The sequence below is a fragment of the Coptis chinensis genome, chromosome 4 (assembly GCF_015680905.1).
Source record: "Coptis chinensis isolate HL-2020 chromosome 4, ASM1568090v1, whole genome shotgun sequence".
In the NCBI taxonomy this organism is placed as follows: domain Eukaryota; kingdom Viridiplantae; phylum Streptophyta; class Magnoliopsida; order Ranunculales; family Ranunculaceae; genus Coptis; species Coptis chinensis.
The window spans coordinates 8,678,787-8,705,599 of record NC_141459.1 but is presented as its reverse complement, the minus strand read 5'-3'; the positions used below and the strand labels follow the sequence as shown (position 1 = coordinate 8,705,599).

General features: G+C 40.4%; 3 protein-coding genes across 3 annotated transcripts; all 3 read right to left on the bottom strand.

Annotated features, from left to right (window-relative positions):
- Positions 1 to 5,678: 5,678 nt before the first annotated feature.
- Positions 5,679 to 7,743, bottom strand: LOC147501684 (uncharacterized). The gene is made up of 2 exons (XM_086604371.1): positions 6,708 to 7,743; positions 5,679 to 6,433 (listed from the first exon to the last, which is right to left on the bottom strand). The coding sequence occupies exons 1-2, from the start codon at positions 7,741 to 7,743 to the stop codon at positions 5,679 to 5,681; spliced, it is 1,791 nt and encodes a 596-aa protein (XP_086460497.1).
- A 1,449-nt stretch (positions 7,744 to 9,192) lies between these two features.
- Positions 9,193 to 9,621, bottom strand: LOC147501683 (uncharacterized). Its single transcript, XM_086604370.1, has one exon. The coding sequence runs from the start codon at positions 9,619 to 9,621 to the stop codon at positions 9,193 to 9,195; it is 429 nt and encodes a 142-aa protein (XP_086460496.1).
- A 5,178-nt stretch (positions 9,622 to 14,799) lies between these two features.
- Positions 14,800 to 25,092, bottom strand: LOC147501682 (protein EXECUTER 1, chloroplastic-like). The gene is given in 13 exon segments (XM_086606706.1): positions 14,800 to 15,118; positions 15,292 to 16,231; positions 17,472 to 17,598; positions 17,722 to 17,814; positions 17,915 to 17,989; positions 20,495 to 20,664; positions 20,783 to 20,906; positions 21,716 to 21,941; positions 21,943 to 22,439; positions 23,024 to 23,105; positions 23,339 to 23,445; positions 24,381 to 24,446; positions 24,512 to 25,092. Coding segments are annotated over 11 exon segments (1,974 nt in total). The 5' UTR covers positions 24,962 to 25,092; the 3' UTR covers positions 14,800 to 15,118; positions 15,292 to 16,231; positions 17,472 to 17,514.
- Positions 25,093 to 26,813: the final 1,721 nt, after the last annotated feature.

The window sequence follows — 26,813 nt, the reverse complement described above, 5'->3', positions numbered from 1 at the left end:
ATATATATATATATATATATTTTTTTTTTTTTTTAATGTTCCCTGGTAGAGGAAAAGATATAGGTACGTTTTTTTTCTCCAGCACTCAGCAGCTAAGTATAAGTGATTACCGTTCAGCAATTTTGTTCTTGTTTGTTTCTTCACAGCATTTCATACTTTCAGTGTTTAACAAATTAACACTACTAGTTTTGAGTCACAATAAGCACTTATCATTCAGCACCGGCTAATTATTTAAGTGCTGAAAATTCGATGCTAGTCAGAGCTGAAAGAACAAACCTCACCCTAAGTTATGTTCTAGCAATATCGACTTGACCGCAGTCTTAGGGCTTAACGTTTAACATTTTGAAAGACTGGTTTTTTATTAACAATTACGGTCATGACACTAACGAAAATTAAATAAGATCACTTACGTATGGAGCATACTGGAAGTTGGGCATTAGTATGTTAAGCACAAGCTAATAAGTAGCAAAAGAATATATACGTCAAAATCAAAGATCCCACTTGTATTAATAAAAACTATTGTTCACTCTCAGGAGCAGCCAGACTCTACCGAAAGGAATACTTCTCCCCAACTTGCATTACAGCGTGTGGCAGTGGTTGTCTCACAACTTTGAGCTTCTCTATCCTCTTAGTGCAGTGACCATGTATGTGGACTACACCAAATGACAAACGGGCAAGTTGTATTTGATCAATTTTTAATTTCTCTTACACATTCCTTGTTTTCCAAGAAATTGGGGTTCTCGATCTGGTGCAGAAGTTAGGAGGACTGGGCCCTTATAATGGGTCAAAAATAGAAAATTTTAACAGGACACAGGAGCAACGGTTGCCTACTTGGCCATATATAGGTACAAGCGTCCTATATTGTTTCTCAATTATTCGTCCAAGAATTTGGCTTCTTGGACAATGTCTTGAACTGGTCCATCGTGACATGCTACCATCTATGTAAGTTGCCTTTCATTTTCACCTATAAACTTCAGTATTATACATACCATCTATGTAAGTTGCCTTTCATTTTCACCTATAAACTTCAGTATTATATATACTAATCTTTCATGAGATCCTGATGAACGTAAACACTAAACACTAGCTAACAAATATAGTGACAATCATGATTTAAGAGGGTCCTCAGTAGATGTTCTTTCTTGGTTATGGTGCTTTTGCTTAATCCTATTTTATTGCCATCGTATGCCAAAATATTTGGTTTTAGTCCTCTAAACCTGGATTAATAGTTGGATTCTTCTGATATAGGAAGATATCATGTCTGCAAAATCCGGTGGATGGGGTTCCCATGGTCACATTTGGATGAGATTAGAAGAGCCGCATTTATAGCTACGTCTCACAACGATAGACATTAGCTTTGTCAGAATTTCTGAAAATTCATCAACAAGAATGATAAGAATGATAAAGAAAGAGTACTGTATTAAAAAAAAAATACCAACAATTTCTCAGCCGTATGGATCTTTTACTATTTTAAAAAGGGTTAAGTAGTATTATCCCTACTAGATGAGCCAATTAAGATTTCCCCTATTAGATGGGAAATTAGAGTCTTTCCCCTCCCCCACCCCCAAACCCAACAAACACCAATTTGGTTTGATTGTTATTTGTGTTGTCCCAAATTACAACCTATAAACTCCTCCCCTCTCTTCTCTCTCTTTTTCTTTTTCTCCTCCTTTTTTCTTCTCTTCCTCCTCCTTTATATACTTCCTAACCGCCTCTTTTCTTTAACGCTCCCATCTTCTCTAACCCGCTCTTACGTTTCCATGATCTCCTTACATGCCCCCACGCCCTGGGGCGTCCACTGTCTCCTCGAGAGATCGTGTCTTGGCTTCTTCTCGAGCTCTTTCTTTCCTTATCCAACATCTCCTCAACTCATAATACCTCCACCGATCTTTCGCGCTTCGAGTCCAGCGGCCTTATAATTAGCGGCGGACTATACGTTATGTTGCTTGACCCGGGACACACCCGATCGTCTTAGTAGTCATATATTAGGTCGTCTGGATGCCCCTCTCCGGTCCTCGGATCTAAGGTTGGGTCGAGATACTTTCTCGCCCAAGCCGCGGATCTCTAGTACTGGCCCTAGAGCCCATCACCTCGCCCGGATGAAAGGGTCCGGCTGGCCGGTGTTGGGTCCTTTCTCTAGGGCCCGCGTGTTCTCGACTTTGATTTGAGAGCTCATACCCCCGGCGTGCCTTGCACGCCTTTTTAGCAATTATGATAGCGTCGCGGAAACATTAAGCCCTCGTTCTTAGCCCCCTCCACGTGTCACCCCACCGGGCCTTTCTTCTGATTCTTCGGTCTTTGTATTCTGGAAATTACTGCTCTACCCCTGCCGCTTCGAAATTCGTTCAAACACTTCCTTTTCTCTCTCAAACCCTTCCTCTTTTCTCTCACTCCCTTTTATTTCTTCTCACTTAAACCTTTCAACTTCATCTCTCTCTGTTTTTCCTTTTGGGATCGCCTGACTTTCTTGTCTTCCCTCTTCCTCCCGGTGAATCTCCACTGTTCTTGCTCCCGATTCGATTTGTACTACTCTCTTTGCTCGCTGCTGCCTCGCAAATCAGGTTCGTTTCTTCTTTCCTTTATCTCTCGAACTTTTATTATACCATTGGTTTGGTTGTTCTCTAGTGTTTCGTGGATTCTTCCACGGGCGTAGCTTAGTCCTTTCATCTTTTCCATTCTACGTCTAGTGTAATTTGCATCATGTCGGCTTCTGAGTCGACAAGCACCTCCGCCGCCAAATCCGTTAGATCTAGTTCTCCTTCCTCCAGATCCAGTAGCCCTGTTGTTGTGAGATCAGAGTCCGCGGCCTCAGATTCAGACTCCCCAATCGCTATCCCTTCCACGTCTGGGAGATCGTTCAAGCTCCCTCCGCCCCCTTCACACTACCGCCGACCTAACTTGGCTGCGGTCAAAGCGGCTTATGGTATCCCAGACGATGTGATTTTGGAGCATGTGCCCGGGGTTACCCACTTCCCACATTTGGTCACACCTCGGCCAGGCGCTCTTGTCGCTACTGTGGGACAAATCATGGCCGGTCTTCGGTTTCCTCTGTCCCTATTAGATGTAGAAGTTTGCAACCATTTCAATATCCCCCCGTGTCAGGGTATTGGAAACTTCTGGCGTGTTATGTACGCCGCCAATTTCTATAACAAAACCAACTCCCCACCCATCCAACTCCGCGACATGATCTCCCACTATTACCTAAAGAAGAGTACCAAATTCGGAAGTATAGGCTACAAATCCCTGATGCGTCGATAGATCGAAAAGAAGTCCTTTGTTCTCAACATCACCTCTTCCGACAAAGTGTGGCACCACTATCCGCCAGATATGTCGGGAGCTTCACGTCGTCCGACGCTTCCCTGAAGTATCTCTGAGACATTTACATTTTCTCTCGAGCGGTAAGTATAGACCGCCCGCCTATGTTTTCTTTTTATGTATTCCCATCGCTCACCCCAATGTTCTTTGCATGGGCACAGGTTGGAGACCAGACTCACACTCCCAGCTATATTTCGGTGTCAATTCCGCCATCTTCCAGAGTCTTCGCGACCTGGGAAGTGATCAGTGTGAAGTTCTAGGCATCGATCCGGAGAAAGGCACTCCTCTTCTTCTGGACCCGTCTCTCAAAGACTTCGGCAAGTACCAAGGCCCATTCTACCGTCTACCTCCTCCCAAAGAAAGGTTGCCCAAAGCTTCCCCCCCCAAATTCAAGAAGAGGGGATATACCAAGAAGATTTCCCATTCAAAGGAACCGCCGCCAAAACGGGGCCGCGGCCGCCAACAACCTCAACGCCCTGCGGAACCTTTCCAACGGAGTAACCCCCGTTTTTTTTACTCCTCCATCGCTGATTGGGAGGACGATTTCCAAGCTGCTGATCCTACTTCCCCCACCGCCCCAGCTATGGACGCCACCAAGTTGAAATTGTGGGACAGTGACGAAGAAGATGGCGAAGTCGATTCGCGACCAAGAGCGCCGCCAGCCTGCCGGGCGAGCGGCGGAAACTCTTTCGCTTTGCTGCTCTGTACCCGGCATTGCCGCGGCACTCATCTTCCACTCGTCGTCGTGCAAGGAAAGCGCCCCGCCGCATTCCCCACGAGGTTTGGCGCCCGGACTTCAAAGCTAGGGATCGGGCAGTCACCACGCGCGACTCAGCTCTGGATAACGCTGCAGTCGCTGCCACTCTGTTCTTCAGCCCCCATCTACCTCGTGACCAAGCCTATGGCGACTCTGGGACCTTCGCTGCCCACCGCGCTGCCATCTACAGGCTGGGAGAAGGTATGTCTTAGTCCGCTATTATCTTGATATTTTTTGTGGATAAGACACTTAACGTCTCCTTTGTGTACAGCTGAGCCTGGATGTAGGCTACGTCATCCGCGGTCTCACCAGTACCCTGGAAACTCTGGAGGCTGTGAAGCAGGAAATACATGGGCCCGAAGGCTGGAAAATACGATATGAGCGTCTGGAGAAAGATCGCGATAATGCTCGCCTCGCCGCTCTTAAATCCCATAAGCTTCAGCAGAACGCGGAGGAGGCCTTCAATCAGCAACTGTCTGAGCTGCGTGCCAAAATGGAGGGCGAGAAGACAGCCCAAGAGGCGGCGGCCCAAGAGAAACTGGAGCAATCGCTGAAGGTTGCGTCAGATCGTTTCCGGGTTTTGGCTGAAAAGAAGATAGCCCGAGAATTGCAGCGCCAGCTCGACGATCTCACTGCTGCTGGGAAACTCCTCCCCTCGCCCTCTTCGGCCCCAGTTCCAGAGGTTGGTCCTTCAATGGCCTCTTCGCCGCCCCCTGGGGGTGATATCAACACTGGATCCGCGGCTGAGGACGCTGTGGTGGTGATCTCTGAAGGTTCTCCTCATAAAGACATAGCTGGGAATCCCACTTTACCAGACACTGCTGCTGAACATTGAACTAGAAACTGTTTCTTTGTGTTTGCTTACTCTATCCATATTTTGTTCTTGCTCATTTTGTATGTACGTTATGTCCCGTATTTCTGGGTGATCCCAGCGGGCTCACACTTATGTTTTCCTTTTAACCATCCCGTTCGCGGTAGTTTCTTCTTTTTATTTCCTGGCCCTGTGTTTGCTCCATACTATATCACTGTGTTCACCACTTGCTTCAATTGCCCGAACTTAACCTCTTGTTACATGGAGATCCTTGGGGGCAGCTCAGTTTGCCCCCATGTTGGACACGAATCTCGTTGTCCGCGAAGGGCTCCCCCCCTACTATCTCAGATGGGCTCCTGACTGAGGGCAGCTCAATTTGCCCCCAAGTCAGAATTGGACCTCATTGTCCGCGAAGGGCTCCCCCCCTACTATCTCAGATGGGCTCCTGACTGAGGGCAACTCAATTTGCCCCCAAGTCGGATTTGGACCTCATTGTCCGTGAAGGGCTCCACCCCTCCACTATCTCAGATGGGCTCCTGATTGAGGGCAGCTCAATCTGCCCTCAAGTTAGATTCGGACCTCTTTGTCCGCGAAGGGCTCCACCCCCAGTTAAAGTGGGACCTCCTCATTCATGGGCAATTTTTCTACACCCTTGCAATGAACAACGCAGCAAATAAATAGGCAAAATGATACTCTATTCATTGATAACTTTTATACTCTAAACATTATAATAAAATGTCGCTACATTACTAGAGGCCGCTACCTCGGCCATTGATTCCCACCCATTACATGTTGTCACTCAAGGAAACTCTTTAACATTCTGATGTTCCAAGGCCTCGCGATATCCTTTCCCTGAAGTGTCTGCAGCCGATATGTTCCTGCGCTCCCCTTTTCTGCCACGGTATAGGGTCCCTCCCAGTTAGGCCCTAACTTTCCGTCCACCTCCTTTCTAGTCGACGGTGTCACTCTCCTCAAAACGCGATCCCCTACCTGAAACTGTCGAGGCCGCACTCTCTTGGCATATTGTCTTTGTAATCTTCTATGATATTCCTCCAATCGGATGCGGGCTGTGTCTCTCCTCTCCTCCCTGAGATTCAAATCCGCGGTCAGTACCATATCATTGATCCCCTCCTCCACCGCTCTTGTCCGGGTGGTTGTCGCCACCATCTCTACTGGAATCACTGCTTCTACCCCATATGCCATGGCAAATGGCGACTCCTGAGTGGACGTTCGTGGTGTAGTTCGATATGCCCACAGCACATGATTTAACTCGTCCGCCCATGAACCCTTTTTATCCTCCAGTTTTTTCTTCAGATTATCCATGATTGTCTTGTTGGAGGATTCTGCTTGCCCATTCCCTTCTGGGTTATAAGGAGCCGCGAATCCTTGTTTTACCTTGAACGCCTGGAGGAATTCTCGCACCTTCCCCCCTGTAAATTGTGTTCCATTATCGGCAATTATGGTGTGTGGCAACCCGAACCGGCATATTATATTTTCCCATAGGAATTTCTTCACTTGTTCCTCCTTGATCTGTTGGAGTGCCACACCCTCTACCCACTTGGTAAAATAATCGATCATTTGCTAGCATATACCTTCGTTTACCACTGGCCATCGGTAGCGGTCCTACAATATCCAGTCCCCACATCGCGAACGGCCAAGGACTATATACCTTGTGCAAAGGTTCAGCGGGTGCATGTATCAGTGGTGCAAATCTCTGGCATTTTCGCGACCTCTTAGCATATTCGGTCGCTTCTCTCAGGTGTGGCCAAAAATACCCCCAGGACAACACCCGATGCGCCGTCGTTCTTCCTGCCGAATGGCTACCGCAGTCCCCCTCATGAACTTCTGCTAAGATCTCTTTCGCCTGACGCGAAGCTAAACATCTCAACAACGGTCCGCTGACATTCCGTCTGTATAGGTCTCCTTCCATTAAAACGTATCTTTGTGATACCTGCTCCATTCTCCTTCGCTCTTGTCTATCATCAATTTCTCTCCCCAATAAGAAATTTTTTATGGGTTCTATCCACCCTGGCTCTTCCTTCATGGTCATTCCTACCTCGGCAATCACGGAGGTACTCGGCTTGCTTAGCACCCTGACTTCAATTGATCTGCCCTCAGACCCAGGAAGCACCGCGGCTACATATGCCAATGCGTCAGCATGTCTATTTTCACCGCGTCCTAAATGCGCGAACCGGATTTTGCCAAACTCACTCGCTTTCCTCTGTAATACCTCCAGGTACTTTGCCATCCTGGGGCATCGGGCAGCAAATTCTCCATTCATCTGACAAATTACCAAGTTGGAATCGGAATATACTGTCAGCTCCTTCACTCCCAGATCCGTGGCCAAATCTAGCCCAGCTATCACCGCTTCATACTCAGATTCATTGTTTGAAGCCGCGAAGCCCAACTTCATCGATAATTCAAGTCGATTATTCTCCGGGGTGACTATCACCACTCCAATCCCGTTTCCTGTGTCCGTTGCGGACCCATCTGTGAATACCCTCCATCCATTTCTCATGTCCCATGGGTCTAACACATCCTGCTTCGTCTCTCCCTCCTGCTCCATGATCATATTGTCCCCCCAAGTTGGGTCTTCGGCGGGGAACTCTGCCAAAAACTCTGCCATAGCTTGTGCTTTTTCCGCTGTCCGGATTTGGAATTCAATGTCATATGCACTCAACAACACGGCCCATTTCAGCATTCTCCCTGACTTGTCCGCCTTTAACGCTTGTTTGAGAGGTAAGTTAGTCACCACAACCACAGAATGAGCATCGAAGTAAGGCTTCAATTTTAACGCAGAAAACACCAAGGCCAATGCAAATTTCTCAACTTTGCTGTATCTGGTCTCTGCATCTAACATTGTTTTGCTCTGGAAATACACCGGCCTCTCTGCCTTGTTCACCACCCTTATTAACACAGAACTAATAGCATATTCTGACACCCCCAAGTACAAATACAGCTTTTCCCCTTGCCCCGCCGCGACAAAATAGGAGCCTTTCCCAAATAAATCTTTAACTCTTGGAAAGCTTGTTCACATGCCTCGGACCACTGAAAGTCAGATGTTTTTCGCAAGAGCCGGTACAACGGTCTACACTTGTCTGACGACTTGGAAATGAACCGGTTGAGGGCCGCAATTCTTCCCGCAAGCATTTGAACCTCCTTCACATTTTGGGGCGATTGCATTTCCACCAACGCTCTGATCTGGTCGGGTTAGCTTCTATTCCGCGGTATGTGACAATATATATCGAAACTTTCGAAGTCACCCCAAATGTGCACTTCTCGGGGTTCAACCAAATTTATATTTTCGCAATATCGCGAAGGTTTCTTTCAAACCCCCCAGATGTTCCTCCTCAGTCATGCTCTTCTCTACCATATCATCTATGTATATTTCCATACTCCTCCGGATTTTGCATTCAAACATCTTCTCCCCTATCCTTTGAAATGTTGCCCCGTGATTCTTTAGTCGAAGGCATTGCGGTGTAACAATACATTCCTCCCTCGACAATGAACGCGGTCTTCACCGTCAGTGGGCCATACATTACCACTTGGTTGTACCCATGGATCGTCCATGAATGAGAAAAATTTGAACTTCGGCCGTTCGTCCCACCCGTTTCGTCTATCCGTGGCATAGGATACTTGATCTTTTCGGGCATTCTTTGGTTGACATCGGTGAAATCAACACACATTCTTACTTTCCCATTTTCTTGGGTACCGCGGCGATGTTTGAGAGCCATTCGGTGGCCCGACACTCTCGGATGATTCTGCGGCACTTTCAATCTTCGCACTTCCTCTCTTATCCCTTCGCATCTTCGCGGTCTTATTCCTCTCATTTTTGTCGGACGGGTTTGGCCCTTCTCTCTCGTAATGCTGACTTGTGACACGCAAACTCGGGGTCCAAGCCAATCAAGTCCTCAATCGACCACGCGAAAACATCGCTGTTCTCTGCTAACATCTCAACTAACTTTGCCTTCCAACTCTCTGGCCACTCGGCCCCAACAGACACCAGTTTCTCCTCTTCCCCCCCTAGATTAGATTCGGTCGCATCTTTCGTCAAGGTCTTTTGTCCCACCGACCCATCTCCCCTTAGCCATCGCGATGATCAGAATTGCTATCTTTGGGGACTCGCTTTTCCACTCCCTTCCTTCCGGGGCTGGTCAATTCTTTAACCACCACCTGGTGAATATTTTGAGCGGCGACCTGGTCCCCTCTGATTTCATACGTTCCCCCATTAGTCGGAAAGCGGATCACCTGGTAGTATGTGGATGGAATCGCTTTCATTTCGTGGATCCATCTTCTCCCCAAAATTGCATTATCTTTGAAGGCGGCGGCCCACTATCATGAAACGAGTGAATACCGTCACCGGTCCCGCCGTTACTGGTAATAATAATTCCCCCATGGGCTCGGTTCTGCTTCCATTGAATCCAAACAAATTGGTTCTTGGCGGCTTCATCTGCCTCTGTTCGATGCACATCTCCTCCATCGCGCCTTTAAATAGCAAATCTACTGAACTCCCACAATCTATCAAAACCCTCTTCACCATATAATTACCCACTGCAACCGTAATCACCAAAGCATCCGTGTGAGGCGCGGTTACTGCTTCCAGATCCTTCGGGGTGAATTCTATCCTTCCATCGCCTAAGGCGTTCCCTGGCACTGGTCGCGGAGCACATGAAACCTCATTTATCTGCTGTAAGCTGGCAGTCCTCCGCACCTTATCTCTGTGTGCATTCCTCCCCATTGTCTCCCCACTATATATGACATTGATTGTTCCTAATATTCTGGCCACGGCTGGTGCTCTGTCCACTGGGTGTATCTCCTTGATAAATTCCCTTAACAATCATTTCTCTAACATTCTTTCTATCAACCATCGCAGCGCGAAACACTCATTTGTAGTATGATTTCTGATCTGGTGGTAAGCACAAAATGGTTTATCTTCTATCTCCCTGGGTATGCTTCGCGGACCTTCATAATGCTGCATCCCTTTAATCAGTGGCAAGATTTCGTCCAGTGGTTTGTTCAACGGTGTAGACTCTACGTCGCGATATGGTTTTCGTTCGCGAATCTCCCTCCTAACTTGATCTCTGCCTCTCTCCGATTTGCGGGCCGCCTCTCTATAGGCTCCCCCTTCTCTCGTCGCAGCCTTTCCTTTGTCTTTTCGGTCTTCCTGTTCTACACTCTGTACTGACTTCTCTGACTTCCTCGGCTCCTTAGCATTTCTCTGCAGCATGTCCTCATAGCGGATGTATTTCTCCACTTTCGGATACAACGCATGCAACGTTGTAACCTCAATTTTGGATACAGATTCGTGGACTCTGGTTCCCGGCTTCAGTCCATGCTGGAAAGCAATGACTGCGGTGTGCTCGTCCAGACTTTCTACCCTTAAGGTCTCCTCCTTGAATCTACACAAGAATTCCCCGAAAGTGTCTCCGGACTTACGTTTTAACGTTAAATAGATCCATAATATCCACTACCCTTCGTTTTCGATGGATAAAATGGTCTATAAATGCTTGCTCCAACTCTTTGAACTTGGTTATACTCGCGATGCCAACCTATAATACCGGTCGATGCTCCACCCTTCTGGCTGGCGGAAACATCATCAACGGAGCCCATCATATTTAACCTCTTGCCCTGGCGGCATCATTTGCTGAAATGGTGCAAGTGGTCCGCAGGATCCCCCTTCCCGTCATATCTCTCGAATCTTGGTTACGCGAATCGCTTGGGCACCTCGGCGTTCCAGACTGCATCGGCCAGCGGATTCTGATTGAGTCCAGCCACCACCTTCTTCACCACCACTTGACTTTCCCTCTCCGCCTCCCGATTCATTTCTCTGTCTTTCTCGATCATCGCTTGGACCATCTCCATGGTAATGCCTTCCCCCGTATCGCCTGGTGGTTTATGACGCACTTCCTCATGCTGGCCTTCTACTTCACTATTTTCTGGCTCCCTTGTCTCTTCCTCCTGTGTGGATTCCCTTTCTTTCCTCAGACTCTCATTCTCATTTCTCAACCTTCCTATCTCTTCCTGTAACAACCTGGTTGCTTCCCCCGCACTCTCGGGAACTTCCTCTTCCAACTCCTCCATCTCCTCCATTTCCACACTCCTGGTTTCATCATCAGCCCCCTCAGTCCTCACTTTTTTTGGTCTCCCTCTTGTTTTCTTCGCTATGGTTGTCATCTTCACACCTTCTTCTTAGCACTCACTTGATCGTATGCTTTCCTCTCGGTCCCCACAGACGGCGCCAAATGTGTTGTCCCAAATTACAACCTATAAACTCCTCCCTCTCTTCTCTCTCTTTTTTCTTTTTCCTCCTTTTTTCTTCTCTTCCTCCTCCTTTATATACTTCCTAACTGCCTCTTTCTTTAACCGCTCCCATCTTCTCTAACCGCTCTTCTGTTTCCATGATCTCCTTACATGCCCCCACGTCCTGGAACTGTCCACCTGTCTCCTCAGAGATCGTGTCTTGGCTTATGTACTCCAGCTCTTTCTTTCCTTATCCAACATCTCCCTCAACTCATAATACCTCCACTGATCTTCTCAACTTCCGAGTCCGCATGCCTTATAATTATTCATGACTATACGTTATGTTTTGACCAGACCGGGACACACCAGTCGTCTTAGTAGTCATATATTAGGCTGATACATTATTTTTTTTAAAATGACATAATTGTCCCCCCAAATTAAAATTGAACATTTGTTTTTTGAAAAATAATGAGAGCATTTGTATAATTTTCAGTTGCTTGACTTGAAATTTAACGGTCAATCCAAGTTGACCGTATGTTTAGAGGAGAGACCCTAATTGGCCATCTAGTGGGGAGAGGGAAATCCTAATTGGCCCATCTAGTGGGGGTAATACTAGTTAGCCCTTTTAAAAATCTTGATCTTGACCTACAATCCCACAACAGTAGTTTATAATATTTTATGTGTAACTCTTGGTCCATATTTTTTTAACGGTTTTATCTCTATTTAAATTATTAAATTTCAATAATTGTTTTGTCAAAATATGGTAATAAGTGTTGTGTTGCAAAGGTATAAAATTATATCGAAAAAAGACAGAGGGCTACTACATGCTTCTTGCAAACAAAATTGTGGGCTCGATATCACACACGTGCGTTTGCACATGCATAATACTAGTAGTTGTACACAATCCTATCAACCTATCCTATCAGAAAGTTCCAAAATGCTCGGATATCGGATATGGATATGTATACATAAAATATTGTGAATTTTATATGAATGAATAATTTGTCTCCCAAGTTATCCCACATTGAGATAAAATAGATTTATCTTGAAACAGTACGTAATTGGTAAAGAGTAAGTACAATTAAATTGTAGATTCCTAACACCACACCTTCTTAAACCTTTTCTTTTTCCAACTTTTCCCCCTTAACCCTTAACCACACAAACATCTTACATATCTTACATGTTTATCAAGGTACCCTCCAAAACCCTAATTACAAGTTCATACACTACACTTTATTTGATCTCCCTATATTGAAAGAAACTAAAAGAAAGATGTTGTGCACAAATGCGAAAACTAACTACAACAACAACTAGATCAACTACCAAATGAGTGATCTTTCATACAAGACAATGTTCCAACAAATACTCAGGCAACAACTCAATCACCACACAAGCATAAACAAGTATAAACTAGTGTAGAGAATATGTAAATAACACTCACACACAAGACGATGATATATCATGATTCGACAATGTGCTTACATCCACACGGCAAGTTCAATGATTTACTAGATGAAACAAGATAGAGGATTACAAAGAGGAGCTCTCACTTCTTCACTAAGAATCAACTCTCACACTCACAAAGAATGTTTTCTCTCAAATCTCTATTTTTGTTCTAGGTTAGGTTCTCTTAGTTTCTCACAAAGAAAAAATTAGTTGGGTTAAAACTCAAACTTGTCTTTTAATAGTGGGTCGAAATTTCAGTGTAAAAAACCAAAATCTCAATTTACTGAAAAAATCAGAATATTGTGTGTGGAGGTGCGCGGGCAGGCGCCCCTACTTTTTTCTCAACTTCCAATAACTTTGTTTCGAGAGTTGGAGAAAAAAAGGCAATAGGCAGGTGTGAGTTGGGCGCGGGCGAGCGGGCGCCCCTTCTTCTTTACCAACGAAGAATCATAAAGAGTCTCATCTCAGTATCTCATCTATTTACATCACACACAGTGATATCCTCTTATAGTAGGTGTCGACTAGCAAAGTCGGTAAAATTTTTGGGTGATGATACGAGAAGTCTGGGACTCGAATTCTGCCAGCATCAAAAAGTTATTGATCTCATTTAAAACAGACTTGTCAATAATATATACATATAGTAATCGAATTATAGAAACCTTAAACCATTACAGGCTTTAGACAAAATTCAGATAACATTTGATACGAAGTAGATACCAAGCATTTTAAAAAACGTCTATTAATAACAAAGAAACAGTTGAATCAAGAAGACAGGGAATGTGCTCTATGCGGACGTGATTGGGTTGATCTGCACGCGTGTATTGCAAGAAAACAATATAAGAATGATTGACGCAACATGTTAGTTGGAGGCATGTGATTGCTGCATGCCACTTGAACTCTTTCCGTAAAGTAAAATAACTGTATGATTACCAAAAAAAGTAAAATAACTGTATGATGATTGGACAATAATAGGAGACGTTCACAGTAGAACCTATAATTCCAATATATATGCAACTTATATGGTGCTTAAACTTCACTTCGAGTTTGAGAGGCAAAATTCACATTAAATTGTTGTTGTTATTTCTATAAGACTAACTCCAATCCACCGCCAAACTGCTATATATACAGAAATCAACCTCCAACCCATCACCAAACTGTTATAATGTCAACCTCATTTAAGTGAAATTGTCCTACATATTCACTCTCATATATAGGATTGGTTTTAACAGAATAGCAATGAGCTATCGACCACCTGATATGACATGTCAGATGAGAAAGCTTATTTTGGGAATCAATTTTTAGAGTCTAAATTCCAAAATACACGCCATATTCAAAGCTGTTGAGTGGTCAGCAAGATTAAGGAGGTTAAAGTAATGGGTTTTAATGAACTTCAAGACAAGGCAAATATATATCATGTGGTAATTTGATGGCCGGTCTCTCTTATTTTCCACACAACATGGGTGTTCAACAAAGTTCAAATTCGCGAATCGTGACCCATACTCCTGGGAACCCCTGGCATTCCAAACTCAGCCAACATAATTTTTAAAATGATAACAAAGAAACGTGGAAGAAAACCTTTCCACATCAATTTGCAACTTGCACTGGCGACTTATCATCTAATATACTTCAAAGTTGACAACTAATAAATCAACGATTCCATGTTGATTCACACTTAATACAGATCTGTTACTCATAAACATGTATGACAGGTGTGTTTGTTGATGTTTGGTTTTCTACTATAACATTTTAAGTGATACGCATCGGTGTTGTTTTAAGTCTTTAAACCTGTGGCTCTCCTCTAGGATCTGAATTTATAAATTCTAGTTATAATCTAAAAAACAATATAAAAATATTAAGAGTTGAATATAATTTCAGTATTGTAAAAGAGATTTTCTAAATTATTTTAAATAATATAAAACTAATTCTAATTTCAATAAAATGAAATTTTTTTTTGTAAATTGTTCAAAAACTATAACATTTTAACAAGTATGTGAACCGTGCTATGCATCGGTGTTGTTTTAAGTCTTTAAACATATGGCTCGCCTTGAATTCTAGTTCTAATCTAAAAAACAATATAAAAACATTAAGAGTTGAATATAATTTCAATATCGTAAAAGAGATTTTCTAAATTATTTTAAATAATATTAAACTAATTCTAATTTCAATAAAATGAAAGAGATTTTTGTAAATTGTTTAAAAAAAGAGAGCTGATTAGAATAATTAAAAGAGGTGGTTCTAAAATCTTAAAATAAAGAAACTAGAAATACATTGTTCGGTTGAGAAGTGTGCCTCCTAAAAACCCGGCTATTACATATTGTTTTCATAATATGTGTATAAGACACAGAAAGTGAACAAAACCTTCGAGAATGAAAAATAAGAGAACATGAACATACACAATGCAATTCGACTGTTGTATCAGCTTTATCGAACAGAATTAACAAGCCTGCCTAACCCTGCCTTTCTACCAAACAGATCTATCTCTAAGAACATGTGGTTCATGACCATCGTATTAGTGATTCGTCCCTTATTGTACATTGAACCGGCCATTCCTGTCAAATCATAAATCCGGCATAATTGACATAACATGAAGTTAAATTAAGCATCTTATCTAGGAGAATGGTGGTGAAGATGGCAATGGAATCATACTGAAGATGAACTTCAAATAATGGAATTTTTGTTTTTAACTCTTCATTCTGGAGATTCACTGCCTGATGGCGCTTACCTGAAGCTATTCACCATCCAGTGACGCAAGCATTTCCTCAACCAAATGGAACTTCAACCATATGTGAAATACTACGGATCTCCACTGCGCTGGCAAGGGCATCATTGCAAGTACGCTTCATGGATTGCCTTGGACAGGTTCAACCTTTTCTCCATCTGCAAGAGCACAGAAAAACAGGAAAAGCAAAAACCAAATAGAAAAGAGCTACCCAAATCACAAATGAGAAACCAAGAACCCACATCATATAAAGAGGGGGAGATTCTCAATATCCAAACCCGAAGTTTCCGATGTGTAACCAAGAATAACAGGAAAGGATGAAATGAACGGAGTCCCATCACAGTGAGAGGCAACATATCAGAAACCAACTAGAACCCACATCATTTTGAAAGGAGTAAAAATCTCAATATTCTTCTTATCCGTATCCACAAATTTTTTAACGAGTTACAATCCAGAATAACAGAAACGGGATGAAATGTAAGGAATACCAACACTCAGAGGCAACAGGAGGAAGTACAAAAAATGTTCACATCTAGGATTGATGAAATCAGAACGCTATGATGATTCTCTAATCTGCATGTTGCGTCAGCAGAGAGACAAATTGACGCATAATATTTACATAAGCAGTAGCACTATAGTGTTATATCTTAAAATATTTATCAAAAAAACAAAAACAAAATAAACCTAAACAATTAAAATCTAAACAAAACTTGGTACAGCCAGTAAGTTGTGAAGTATATGCATTATATTGGCATTATCAATGATATGCTATGGAAGGCTAACTAGAGTGATGGAGAAGAACTGTGTACTGCAAGGTGACATACATCTTTCACAACAAGGTTTGAAATTCTTGATAAATATTTCCAAATGGATCCTCTAGCTCCAGTCTGTGTCTGAAACCTTTAAAGAGCTTGTTGAAGCATTCCAAAGAGTCACTACACTTCTGCAAACCATTCAACAACAAGACCACTATTAGACATTGACTTTTAAGAGTGCCCTGAACCAATCCATCCAAATTCTTGTTTTAATTATGGTTGTGCTTTTCTATGTTTTCATGTGTTATTATGCATGCATTATTTTGTGTCTTCTTTAGCTGCCAACAGTCTACTCAGTCTGTTGCCAGTGCTGCACACACCTCCAATTCTACTTGGAATTTCCCTATCTATCTCACAGGCCTGTTGCATTATCGACCCCAAGTATCAAAATGGCCATTTTAATAATCCTTTGATTTTAAAATGCGGTCATCATCCACTTCTAGTTCTTTACTAAGGGTGTTTTTGGTTTGTAAGAATACTTCCCACACTCATTTATAGACTAAAATCCTATTAAGTAGTTCACTTCTGTAGGAACTCTTCCCACTCAAGAGCTCTAATCTCAACCACTTCCACTACCCTCTACTTATAAAAACTTTCCCACAACTAGAACTATTAAGTTGTGAAAAATTCCCACAAGATCAAGTGTTTGATCCAATTATTCCTATTAATAAGGAAGTTTCCCATGGGAGTTCTTCCCTCAAGTCAAATGAAACACACCCTAAATTAACATGCCATATTTATCTTTTAGTCCTACTAATATTCAATTAGTTTGATTTAATCTCCACATTCCTAAGGTTAGTTCTAAGCTTTCCTTAGATGTATCCAGTAGTATTATATTTTCCAGCAAACAACATTCACCAATTAGATATCTCCTTGGAAGTCCTTTGTGATTTAATACAAAGCCTAAAAACAGTATGACAACTAAGTTTCTGTTCAAGTCTAAGCAAGACTGCAACAACTAAATTCGGTAAAAACAAAACCAAAACCAAAACCAAAACCATCACCAACCACACAAAAAAACCATAACATTATTATTGCATATTTTTAAAAAAAATTATAACTGTTGGAGTTCTGAGGGACCCGAGGAGATTGTCCATTGGGGGTTTTGGGGCAGCACCAACCCAGATATTTAGGATGTTTCCATTATGTAAACACTATACTAGTATTTTTCTTATATGTAGATGTGTGAGGGGAGGCCAAAACTAATTAAGGTCGTATAGTATTTTCTCTCTTCTTCTCCATCCTTTATGCTTCTTCTCTCATTCAATAACCAAAACATAATGTTACTGTAATAATTGTAATCATGTTTTGACTTTTGTTTTTTTTTCAGCTATCTATTATGTCTGCGACTGTTAAAGAATGTCTAACCTTTCAGATGCTGAATGAAAAACTACTTGTTGCGTACAATAAGCTAACCCTGAAGCCTCAGTCGATTGTAGAACACCATGAAATGAGCAAAATAGACAAATCCAACTACTGGCCCACCTTTGATGTACTGCAAAAATCGGTTTATTATAGCAGAATGAGACTAAGGTATAAGGAAGCACAGACTACGTTTTATCATAAACACACGAATACAGTAAAATCAATGGACTAGTTAATAGAGTAAACTAATAACCTTGCTATCAATTATTACAAGTTCACCATCAACCCATCGAGGATTATGGAAACCAGATCCGGCAAGCCTGCCTTGTCCTCTATATCGAGCAACCTGATTTGCAGCAAGAAAATTATCAGCACTAATGGAGCAAAAGAGAATAGGAAAATTTGGAATGATAAAAATTCCCTCATCAAAAACAAGCGAACAATACCACTCCAAGTTCTTCTGGAAATATCCCTTTATGAGACATTTGATATTGTTTGCCAATCTTCGCTCTGAATGCTACCTGTGGACAGCCACATCAGTTGGGTTAAATTGTAGAGTGCTAAAAAAGAAGAGAGTTTATTTCACACAATGAAATATAAAGTTTTGGAATCAACAACAAAAAGTTGAAGATCAAAGTACCCTAAAATCTGAACTGTCAGGACTACAGTCACAGGCTCACTTTATATAAGCTGAAAAATAAGAGCTTCAAATGAAATATGTGCATATACGCATAGAACAGTAGAGAGGACAAACAAATCATGCTTCAAAGCCTTCAAGTATATTAGAACAAACATTTAAAATACACACAAATTATAGACCACAACTACAAAACAGATGGTACTCCTTCTTGGCACTTGGTTTTCACTTAATTTTTTTCTTTTCTGCTAACTAGAACACTTCAATTAGTTCATATAAAAGAAAATCCAGCAATCGTAGACCTCTAACCAACAGGCCCAAACATGTACCAAGTCACGTGTCCTAAACATTCCCAGGCCCAAACATTATTTCGTCAAAAGTCAAAACTTAGACCTCTAACCAACGGGCCCACAGATGCTCATTACCCAACTGAAAACTTAATACTACAAACAATATTGTTACAACTAATCCTACATTGTAAATTACAACTGATTTGTCTTGAAGATGTGCCAGTTCCTTTCCAACTAGCTGTTCCATAAAATCATCAGGATTCATTTTAGAATGTCAGGGGTTGTAAGTTGATATAACAATAAACTTCGTATGGATTAGGTTCGACAACCAATAGCAACGAGGGCAATGATCAAACTAGAGCGGTCATCATTACCATGAAATCCCTGTTGTTTTATGTGCTACGGTGTTTGAAGAATTAAGTGTGACTTTGTTTGAGCACTTTGACTTTGGGCGAGATTGGAAAGCGAAAGTGAGGTTTGTTGAAGTCATGAGGAGAAAGGTATCTATTATTGAGGGCTTGTGTTCTGCCTTTTGTTGTATTTGTTGGTTGGGAATGGTTATATGAACTCCACCTTAGATAGACTCCAAATGAACTCCACCAAAAGTGGACTTGCAAAATGAATTGAGGGCTGATTTTTGGTGATGATAGTCTTCCCGTGATGGAGAACCTACCCACAAAAAAATCAGCTCAATTGAATATGCTTAAACTTATCCAAAAGTTGTTTCAAGATTGAATAAAATTGTGTCGTTGGATAAATTTATAACATTCTAAACAACTTTGGATAAGGTTAGACATCTTCAAATGAGCTGATTTTTTTGTAAGGAGATCTTTATTGTGTGGAGAACATCTCCACCGAAAATCAGCCTCTAATTCAAAAATCAGCAGAGGTGGAATCTGTTTGTAGAACTGGTACAAGCAACGATTTGAAAGTGTAAATGGGAACGAGCTGGTCCAGATATTGTAAACTTAAACATTGATGGTACATTACAAGGACTGGAAGGAGGATGGGCAGCAGCACTTAGAGATGAACAAGGAGTGGTTATTGCGGCAGCAAAAGGTAAATCACAATTTACTTCTATAGCATTCATTGAACTTGAAGGGATGTAAAAAGGATTGGAACTTGCGCAGAGGTATAATATCAAGAAAATTAGAGCACAAACAGACTCAATGAACGTGATTAGCTTCTAAAAAAAGGAAAAGAACCAGCCATGGAGGGTGAAGAAGCTACTTGAAGACATTAGGAAAAGAACTAGTATTTTAGATTTTTTTTCTATAATACATGTGTTTAGAGAGTGTAATAAGTTAACTGATAGTTTAGCAGCTAATATTCCAGTTGTTTCTTTCATTGAACTCACCCCTAGCTCATTTTCTGAAGATATAAAGAAAATTGTGTATGAAAATGCTAGTGGGAAAGAGTATTTAAAATTGTAATAATTTAATCTTTTTAATCCTCTTTGAGGAAGGGGTAGGGGACCTCTTAATTAAAAAACCCCGCTTACCCATCCAAAAAAAAAAAAAAAATCAGCCTCTAATTCATTGTTGTTCATGGTGTAGTTTCTTTGGATTTTATATAGGTGGAGTTTATATAACGTCCCCTTGTTGGTTATCTTGACTGCTATCTCATTTTTGTGCAGTATATTCTTCCATTTCGCAATCAATAAACAATTGTGAGCAAGAAATTAAACAAAAAAATGCCAGCACACTGCTACTAGCTGAATTTTTAGGATAGAACACACTGACACAGCACACTGTTATCAATTTAATATCGTCAACATCTGTAGTTTCTTCCAAGTTAAAAGACTTGTAGTAGAAAAAAAAATGTAAGTGCATATATAGTTGTTGTTTTTTTGTCTAAATTCTGCTAATCTAAATTACAATAGACAGAAAGAATGCGTAAGTGCATCGACAGAAAGCCTCTACTGAATCCCCAAACTAACCAAGATTACCGCTTTAGTGGAGAGCTCATTGGGTATAATGGAAAACTGTAGAAGGAATTGCAACTTATATAAAACAAGACAACTAATAAGCACTTAATCAGATTCATCTACGTTTAAACAATTTGCTGATGCTTCATATCCATCTAAACAAACAATATACCTGGCCTGCTGGAACAGAAGGATCTCCAGTTAATTTTATAGCTTCCACATATTCATAAAATTCAAGGTTTGGAGGCTTCTGACTTGCACCATCCTCCTGCCACTGACCAAAGTTGCGCCTCAAATGAATGACTTCAGAGGGATGAATCCCATGTGCGCCAATGTACAAGCCTAGAATTTAATAAGAACTTATCAGTAAAAGGACAAAAGAGAACAGTGAAACAGTACTGGAAAATACAAATGGCATTAAAAATCATGAAGAGCAATTAGATAAGTAAGGTTAGGTTACCACTAAGAGGATCTGAAGATTTGGGTATCTCAATTCGATTAAAAAGTGTTGATCCAGAAAGTGTTTGGCGGTTTCGAGCCTGGCTAAGGGAGAGCTTAATTAACTCTCCCACATCTTTAAGTACCTGTATCACGAAAATTACACATAGTTAATAAATATTTCGAAGTCCACATTACAGCAACAGACTTTCAAACGTGACTTTCGGAGATTTTCACTAATATTGCCATCGAATTCAAATAAAAGTGGGAGGTGTATGGTAAGGGTGCCTTTGATAATTTAAAATCAAATGCTATTTCCATCCTAAAAAAATATTTGCGAAAAATTATTTCAACAGCATTTCCACTAATAAAAAGTTGAAAACAGGCCACAGTTTTTCTGGGCACAAATAGGACTAGGAATAAAGAGGAGGGGGGAGTAATGTACAATGTGGCTGTGAAGCCAAAAGAAATGCTTTATAAAAAGCACTTGAACATCCAAAAACCAAACAAAACTAGCTACCTATCCACTGTGAAGTGGCTTAAGTTAGTGAACCTATAAAATGCATTGTCGGAAAAAATATATCGTTCAGGCCAATGCGGACTTCCCTCCTCAAATTCAGCTATCAACTCTGTAGCACTGGCTCCATCTGTAGCTTCTCTAACTCTTAGATCTAGTGTTTGGTGGTGAAACATGGGACTGCTTCCACCCACTAGTTCTCTTGGCCTGCTTTGCTTTCGGCACAAATAGGACAAAAATGTTTTGTCACTCAAGCCGTGAGCTATTTATTACTATCAGAGACTGACCGGGTACTACACATATAGAGCAAGAAGCTTAAAGGGAGATCAGAGCGACAAACAAATGAGACTTTATTTAAACACTTAAAGCAAGTTGGTAGATCCTATTTCAATCCAAAAGGAACACAAGTAAAAAGACAATCGAGAAGATAAAACAGACCTTTGTTGGTATCTTCTCCTGCTTATTGATGAACTTTGCCATATCAGACATAATATGGTCCATTCTGCGATGACCTAAAATATTAGCACTCTTATCAGGTAAAGCCTGTCCTTTCCCACCACTATCCACTTGATTGGGTATTGTATCTATAGAGAATGAGAAGGACAGTCGCCCCTTCTTCTCTATCCTTGCTGGCACTTTCGAATTAAGTCCTTGACGGGGTTTGGTTTGTAAGTTTCTGTAGAAGACCACCAAATACAATTTTCACTACTATTTCATTTCGATTTCCGTAGTTATCACTAATTCCGCCGGCAGAATCAATTAGAATCTCATCTGTATCATTGTTACTCTCAGCTTCAACATTAACCATATCTGAATCCCCAAAGACATCTTCTTCTTCGTCTTCTTCGCTAACTTGTTCATCGACCTTCGAGATTGGGCCCTTATCCACCTTCCCTGTGCCAGTCACTCTCCAGAGTTTGACTTTGACATCAGGAATCACATCTGGCATCATATTTGGGAGACCAGTCATTCCCTCTGCCAAATCTGAATCATCATCCTCTTCTTCACTATTCTCTATATCTTCGGTGTTAGGAGCAGATAAACCACTTTGGCCTTCAGCTAAACCAATTAAGGGGTTCAGATCGCTGCTCTGATCAGATAACAAGGAGGATTTGGTAAAACTGTCTTCAGATTTTCCCCTGCTTCCCTTCAAGTAAACCACCTGAAAACAAAAGAAGGGATGAAGGATGATACTAAGGGAATAAAATCCATATTGGACCACATGGAGAAATTAAAAGCTACAGGAGAGCCTATGAAACAAATGTTAGTCTATAGACCTTTTTTTATATTCATGTCAGACAAAATAAAATTATGAGACAATGGATCATCTAATGTTCTGGAAAGTAAACGGGTCAACTGTGACATGAGATGACCGACTGGTCCACAGGATGCCAAGCTGAAGGGTGTTTTCATCCATCTTCCTAAGAGTAGTCTAATTATCACTATACAGCATACATGACTTCATAATGTTTTGCATGTACCGGCATCTTACCCACTAGGTACCTACGAAATCCAATACCTTCCAAAAATCAATTCCTGGCAGTTTCAAAGTAAAACCTTTTGACTCCAGTCACGAGAAATTATTAATGGCAAGCAGAACAGAAAGAGACACTATGTTCAATGGAACTCTATATTTCACATGCAGGGGTTCGTACTCATGCAGATGACGTACAGAATTGTTTAGTAGAGCAGTTTAAGGATAAACCAAAGAGAATAAGTATTTCTGAAAGGATTGTCTGAATATACCAGCTGTTTGTAATCCCCTTTGTCGTCCGTGGTAAGAAAAACTTCAAACAGGGGAGCACCAGGTTTAGCTGTAGCAAGCTGCCTGAGAATATCAATAGATAGAATTGCTTCACATAATAAACACAGAATCATATACAGGAAATATGACCAGTTAAACAAAGATTCTAAAAGTGACCCCATAATAAGGTAAAGAAGTTAACAGCAAAAATTAAGGACCCGGAGGTACACCACTTGTTGCACAAGTGACTTTACACTTTAAAAAGGCTCTCGCTTCTCATGTCGGAAATAAAATTTTAAACATGTTTATGATCCCACCGTGGACTATAACTTCTTGCCACATATCTTCCGTGTTCTGCATTTATGTGGATAATTCGACCATATGGATCATCTGATCCTTCAGAAATTCCAGCCCACCATCCTACCTGCGAGCATCTTAAATTAACCATGGTAGAAGAAGCAAGTGCCTTCTGTCACACATATGATCAAAACATTCCAATGTACGACATGAAACTAGAGGAAAAAATGTTGAAAGAGAAAAAATCCATATCTTTATCCAGTAAAATGGGAAAACAGTGTAGGGTTTTTTTTTTCTGTTATTCGTACGAGAAACGTGGATAGATATGATATTATATGATAGTCAATACAAATGGCATATAGCCAACCGGCTCCGCCTCAGCACCTTGGAATATTTCTAGTAAAGGTAAAGCCATTATGCTAGAAGCCTTAGATTATTATAACCATCATGCTCAGAGTTTTATCTTCAGTGGGATCCGGTAGATTAACCCAATGGTAGTAGTTAACACCACCAAGAACATAACCTAGTAACCCTTGTTAAGGTGATTAGACTGACATGAGTTAGCGCCTTGAGGCTTATCCTCACATGTTTATATACCGAGTTTGTTTCCCTTTTTTGTTCAATTTTTTGACTACTTAGCGTCTCATAACTTCTTTTCAGGATTAAAAACTCCCTATCAGGTTGTGTTTGGAGCATCAAAACACCTCATTCTATTAGAAATTACAAATTTCCATCATCAAATCCAATTTTTCCTCATTCTCTCTTCTTTTTTATTATTGAGGCACTCGCCCATTTTATACAATGTAAACCGTAGAAACTTTTAGGAGTGAAAAAACCTGAATTGTTATAATAGCTTATCCGGTGATTCAAAGGAGGTGGACGCTTTCTCAACCGAGCATTAGTGATTGATGCTGGATTAAGATGCAATGGTGTGTAAATGTATAGCCTTGGAATGGAAAAATTACAGATACAAAAAAAGTAAATTTCAAACTTCTTATCGTCAAGTTGGTTTTAAACTTTCAAACGCTCTGGACGAGACCTTTAAAAATTAAGATCACTCACCAATCCAGCACTAGCATTGTCTCGAAAAAACGCTGCATCCTCATACCGCTCTTCCTCCACAGCTCTCTACATTATATAAAAAAAATAAACCCCAACAAAACGAAAAACAGTTGAACAACAAAAACACTTACATTGAGCTGAGAAATAACTCTCCCCACAATATCATTGGCACCCGCCGCCGCAATCCCGACTTTGAACCTTGCAGCTTCCTCAAAATCCTCTCTACACACCGCTTCCCCTAACTTCACTTTTAAAATGGTTACAATTTCTTCTTGCTCTTCAAGTTTTGTAATATACTCCATCCACTTGTCCCAATCCCATTCCTCCACGTCTTTTCTCTCTTTGACATTATTATTATTATTATTATTATTATCTTTTCGATAAAATTTGACGAAATCTTGGAAAGTTTCAGTAACATTTTTGATAGCTTGGTGAAATAATGAATCTTGGGGTAAACAACGACATGGAATGATGGAATTAGAAAGAGGATGGTGAGATGAAGAGAAAGAGATGAGTGGAGGAGAAATTGATGAGAATTTGCGGAGTGAGGGGAATGAAGGGGGTGATGAAATTGAAGCCATAAGGGAATGAGTTTTTTTGGTGAAGGTGATGATGGTGAGTCAGATAAAATATGGATAGGTGTGTCGTTGTGTGAGATGGAGAAGAGATTATATGCGAATGAGTGTAGGATAAGATTGTTATAGACAGACACGTCAGCTTTGTGGACCCAGATACTGTTACGATACGGAGATAGTGAGTTGAAAAGGAAGAGAACAAAAGGTACATGACGAGTGTTTTGGAAGGTTTGATAGATCAAACAAACGAATGGTTTTAACTCTACAAAAACTGTGTGGGAATTGAACCCGACCCAACCCGAATATGTCGGTTCAATTTCTCCGTATTTAAATTCAAGTCGGATTCGGATAATTCGGGTTCATGTTTTGCGGCAGCTACTTAGAACCCAAAACAACTTGACATATATGTGTTATGATCAAGAAATTGTTAATGTGTGAATAGGTTACACAATGTGTTATCATAGATCTAAGTCTGTTAGTGCCCCTTCATCATACTCTGTAATACACTTTGCCCATCCTTAAATATATATTATAGATATACCTTCTTGGCTCTATTTTTTAAAGCTTCACAAAGTCTTAAACTTTTTCTAAACTCTAATACTAATTATGGGAAAAAAAAATCAAATTTTTAGATATATATTATAGTTATACCCTCACCAATCTATTTTTTGGAGCACTCGAGAGACTCCAGTTTTTTCTAAACTCTATTACTAATTATGAAAAAGTATGATATAAATAAATAAACAATATTATCTAGAGTTTCACAGAGTGTCCAACTTTTCATAAATAATATAGCTAATTACGGGGAAAAAAAATTAATTTGCAAAAAACAATATTTTCAACCAAAAACGATTTTCCTAAAACCATTACGCTACAAAGAATAGTTTCCACACTAATCTCAGACAAAGTTTCACATAACAAAGTTTCTTTCTAGAAAATGATAATGAAACTATGAAAGAACAAAGGAAAAGATGAATTGAGTTGCTTGAACATTTACTTTATGCATTTGTTAACCACACATGTGACTGGAAAAAAAGGAAAAAAAAAAAAGTAAATTAATCATAAAATAAGTAATAGTGTACACCAAAAACAAATAAAATTATATTGTATGTAGTATATATATGGGTCTAACAAATAAAGTTGAATCAATTTGAGAGGTGTAAAATTTAGTCATAGTTAAGGATTTCAAAAACCACAAGCCACAATAATTATGACATATTCTAATTAAATTTATAAATTTTATAATTTCCAATTTTAGCGGAATAACGAGATTCAGTTAAAATGGACGTTGACTTAAATAAATTGTATAACTATTGATTTAGTTAAAATAGATGTTGGGCGTAAATAAATTATATACCAAACCAAACCAAAACAAATTACATATAGAAAATTAAATTATACAAAAAATAACATCACAAAATATATAATAAGAAACTGAACCCCCACAATAATAATAAATATTTTCAAATATATATAATACTGCATGAAACTAATGTCAAAGAACAATTAACGATAAACAGAAAATTATATACAAATGCATCGAACTAACCTCAAATAATATTTAATGAAAAATCGAAAATTTCCTATTAAATCAAAAATAATATTTAATGGGAAATCAAATATATAACATATGGTTGGATGCACATGCAAGCATTAAACTAATCTTAAAAATTAATTAATGGACAATCAGAATATTGATACAATTGCATTAAACTAACCTCAAAGAATAGTTATCGGGAAATCAAAACTTGAATACAAATACATCAAACTAACACCAACAAATAATTGTCGGGAAATCGGAAACTGGATGCAAATGCATTAAACTAACCCTCTGAGATTAAATTACCGGGAAATCGGA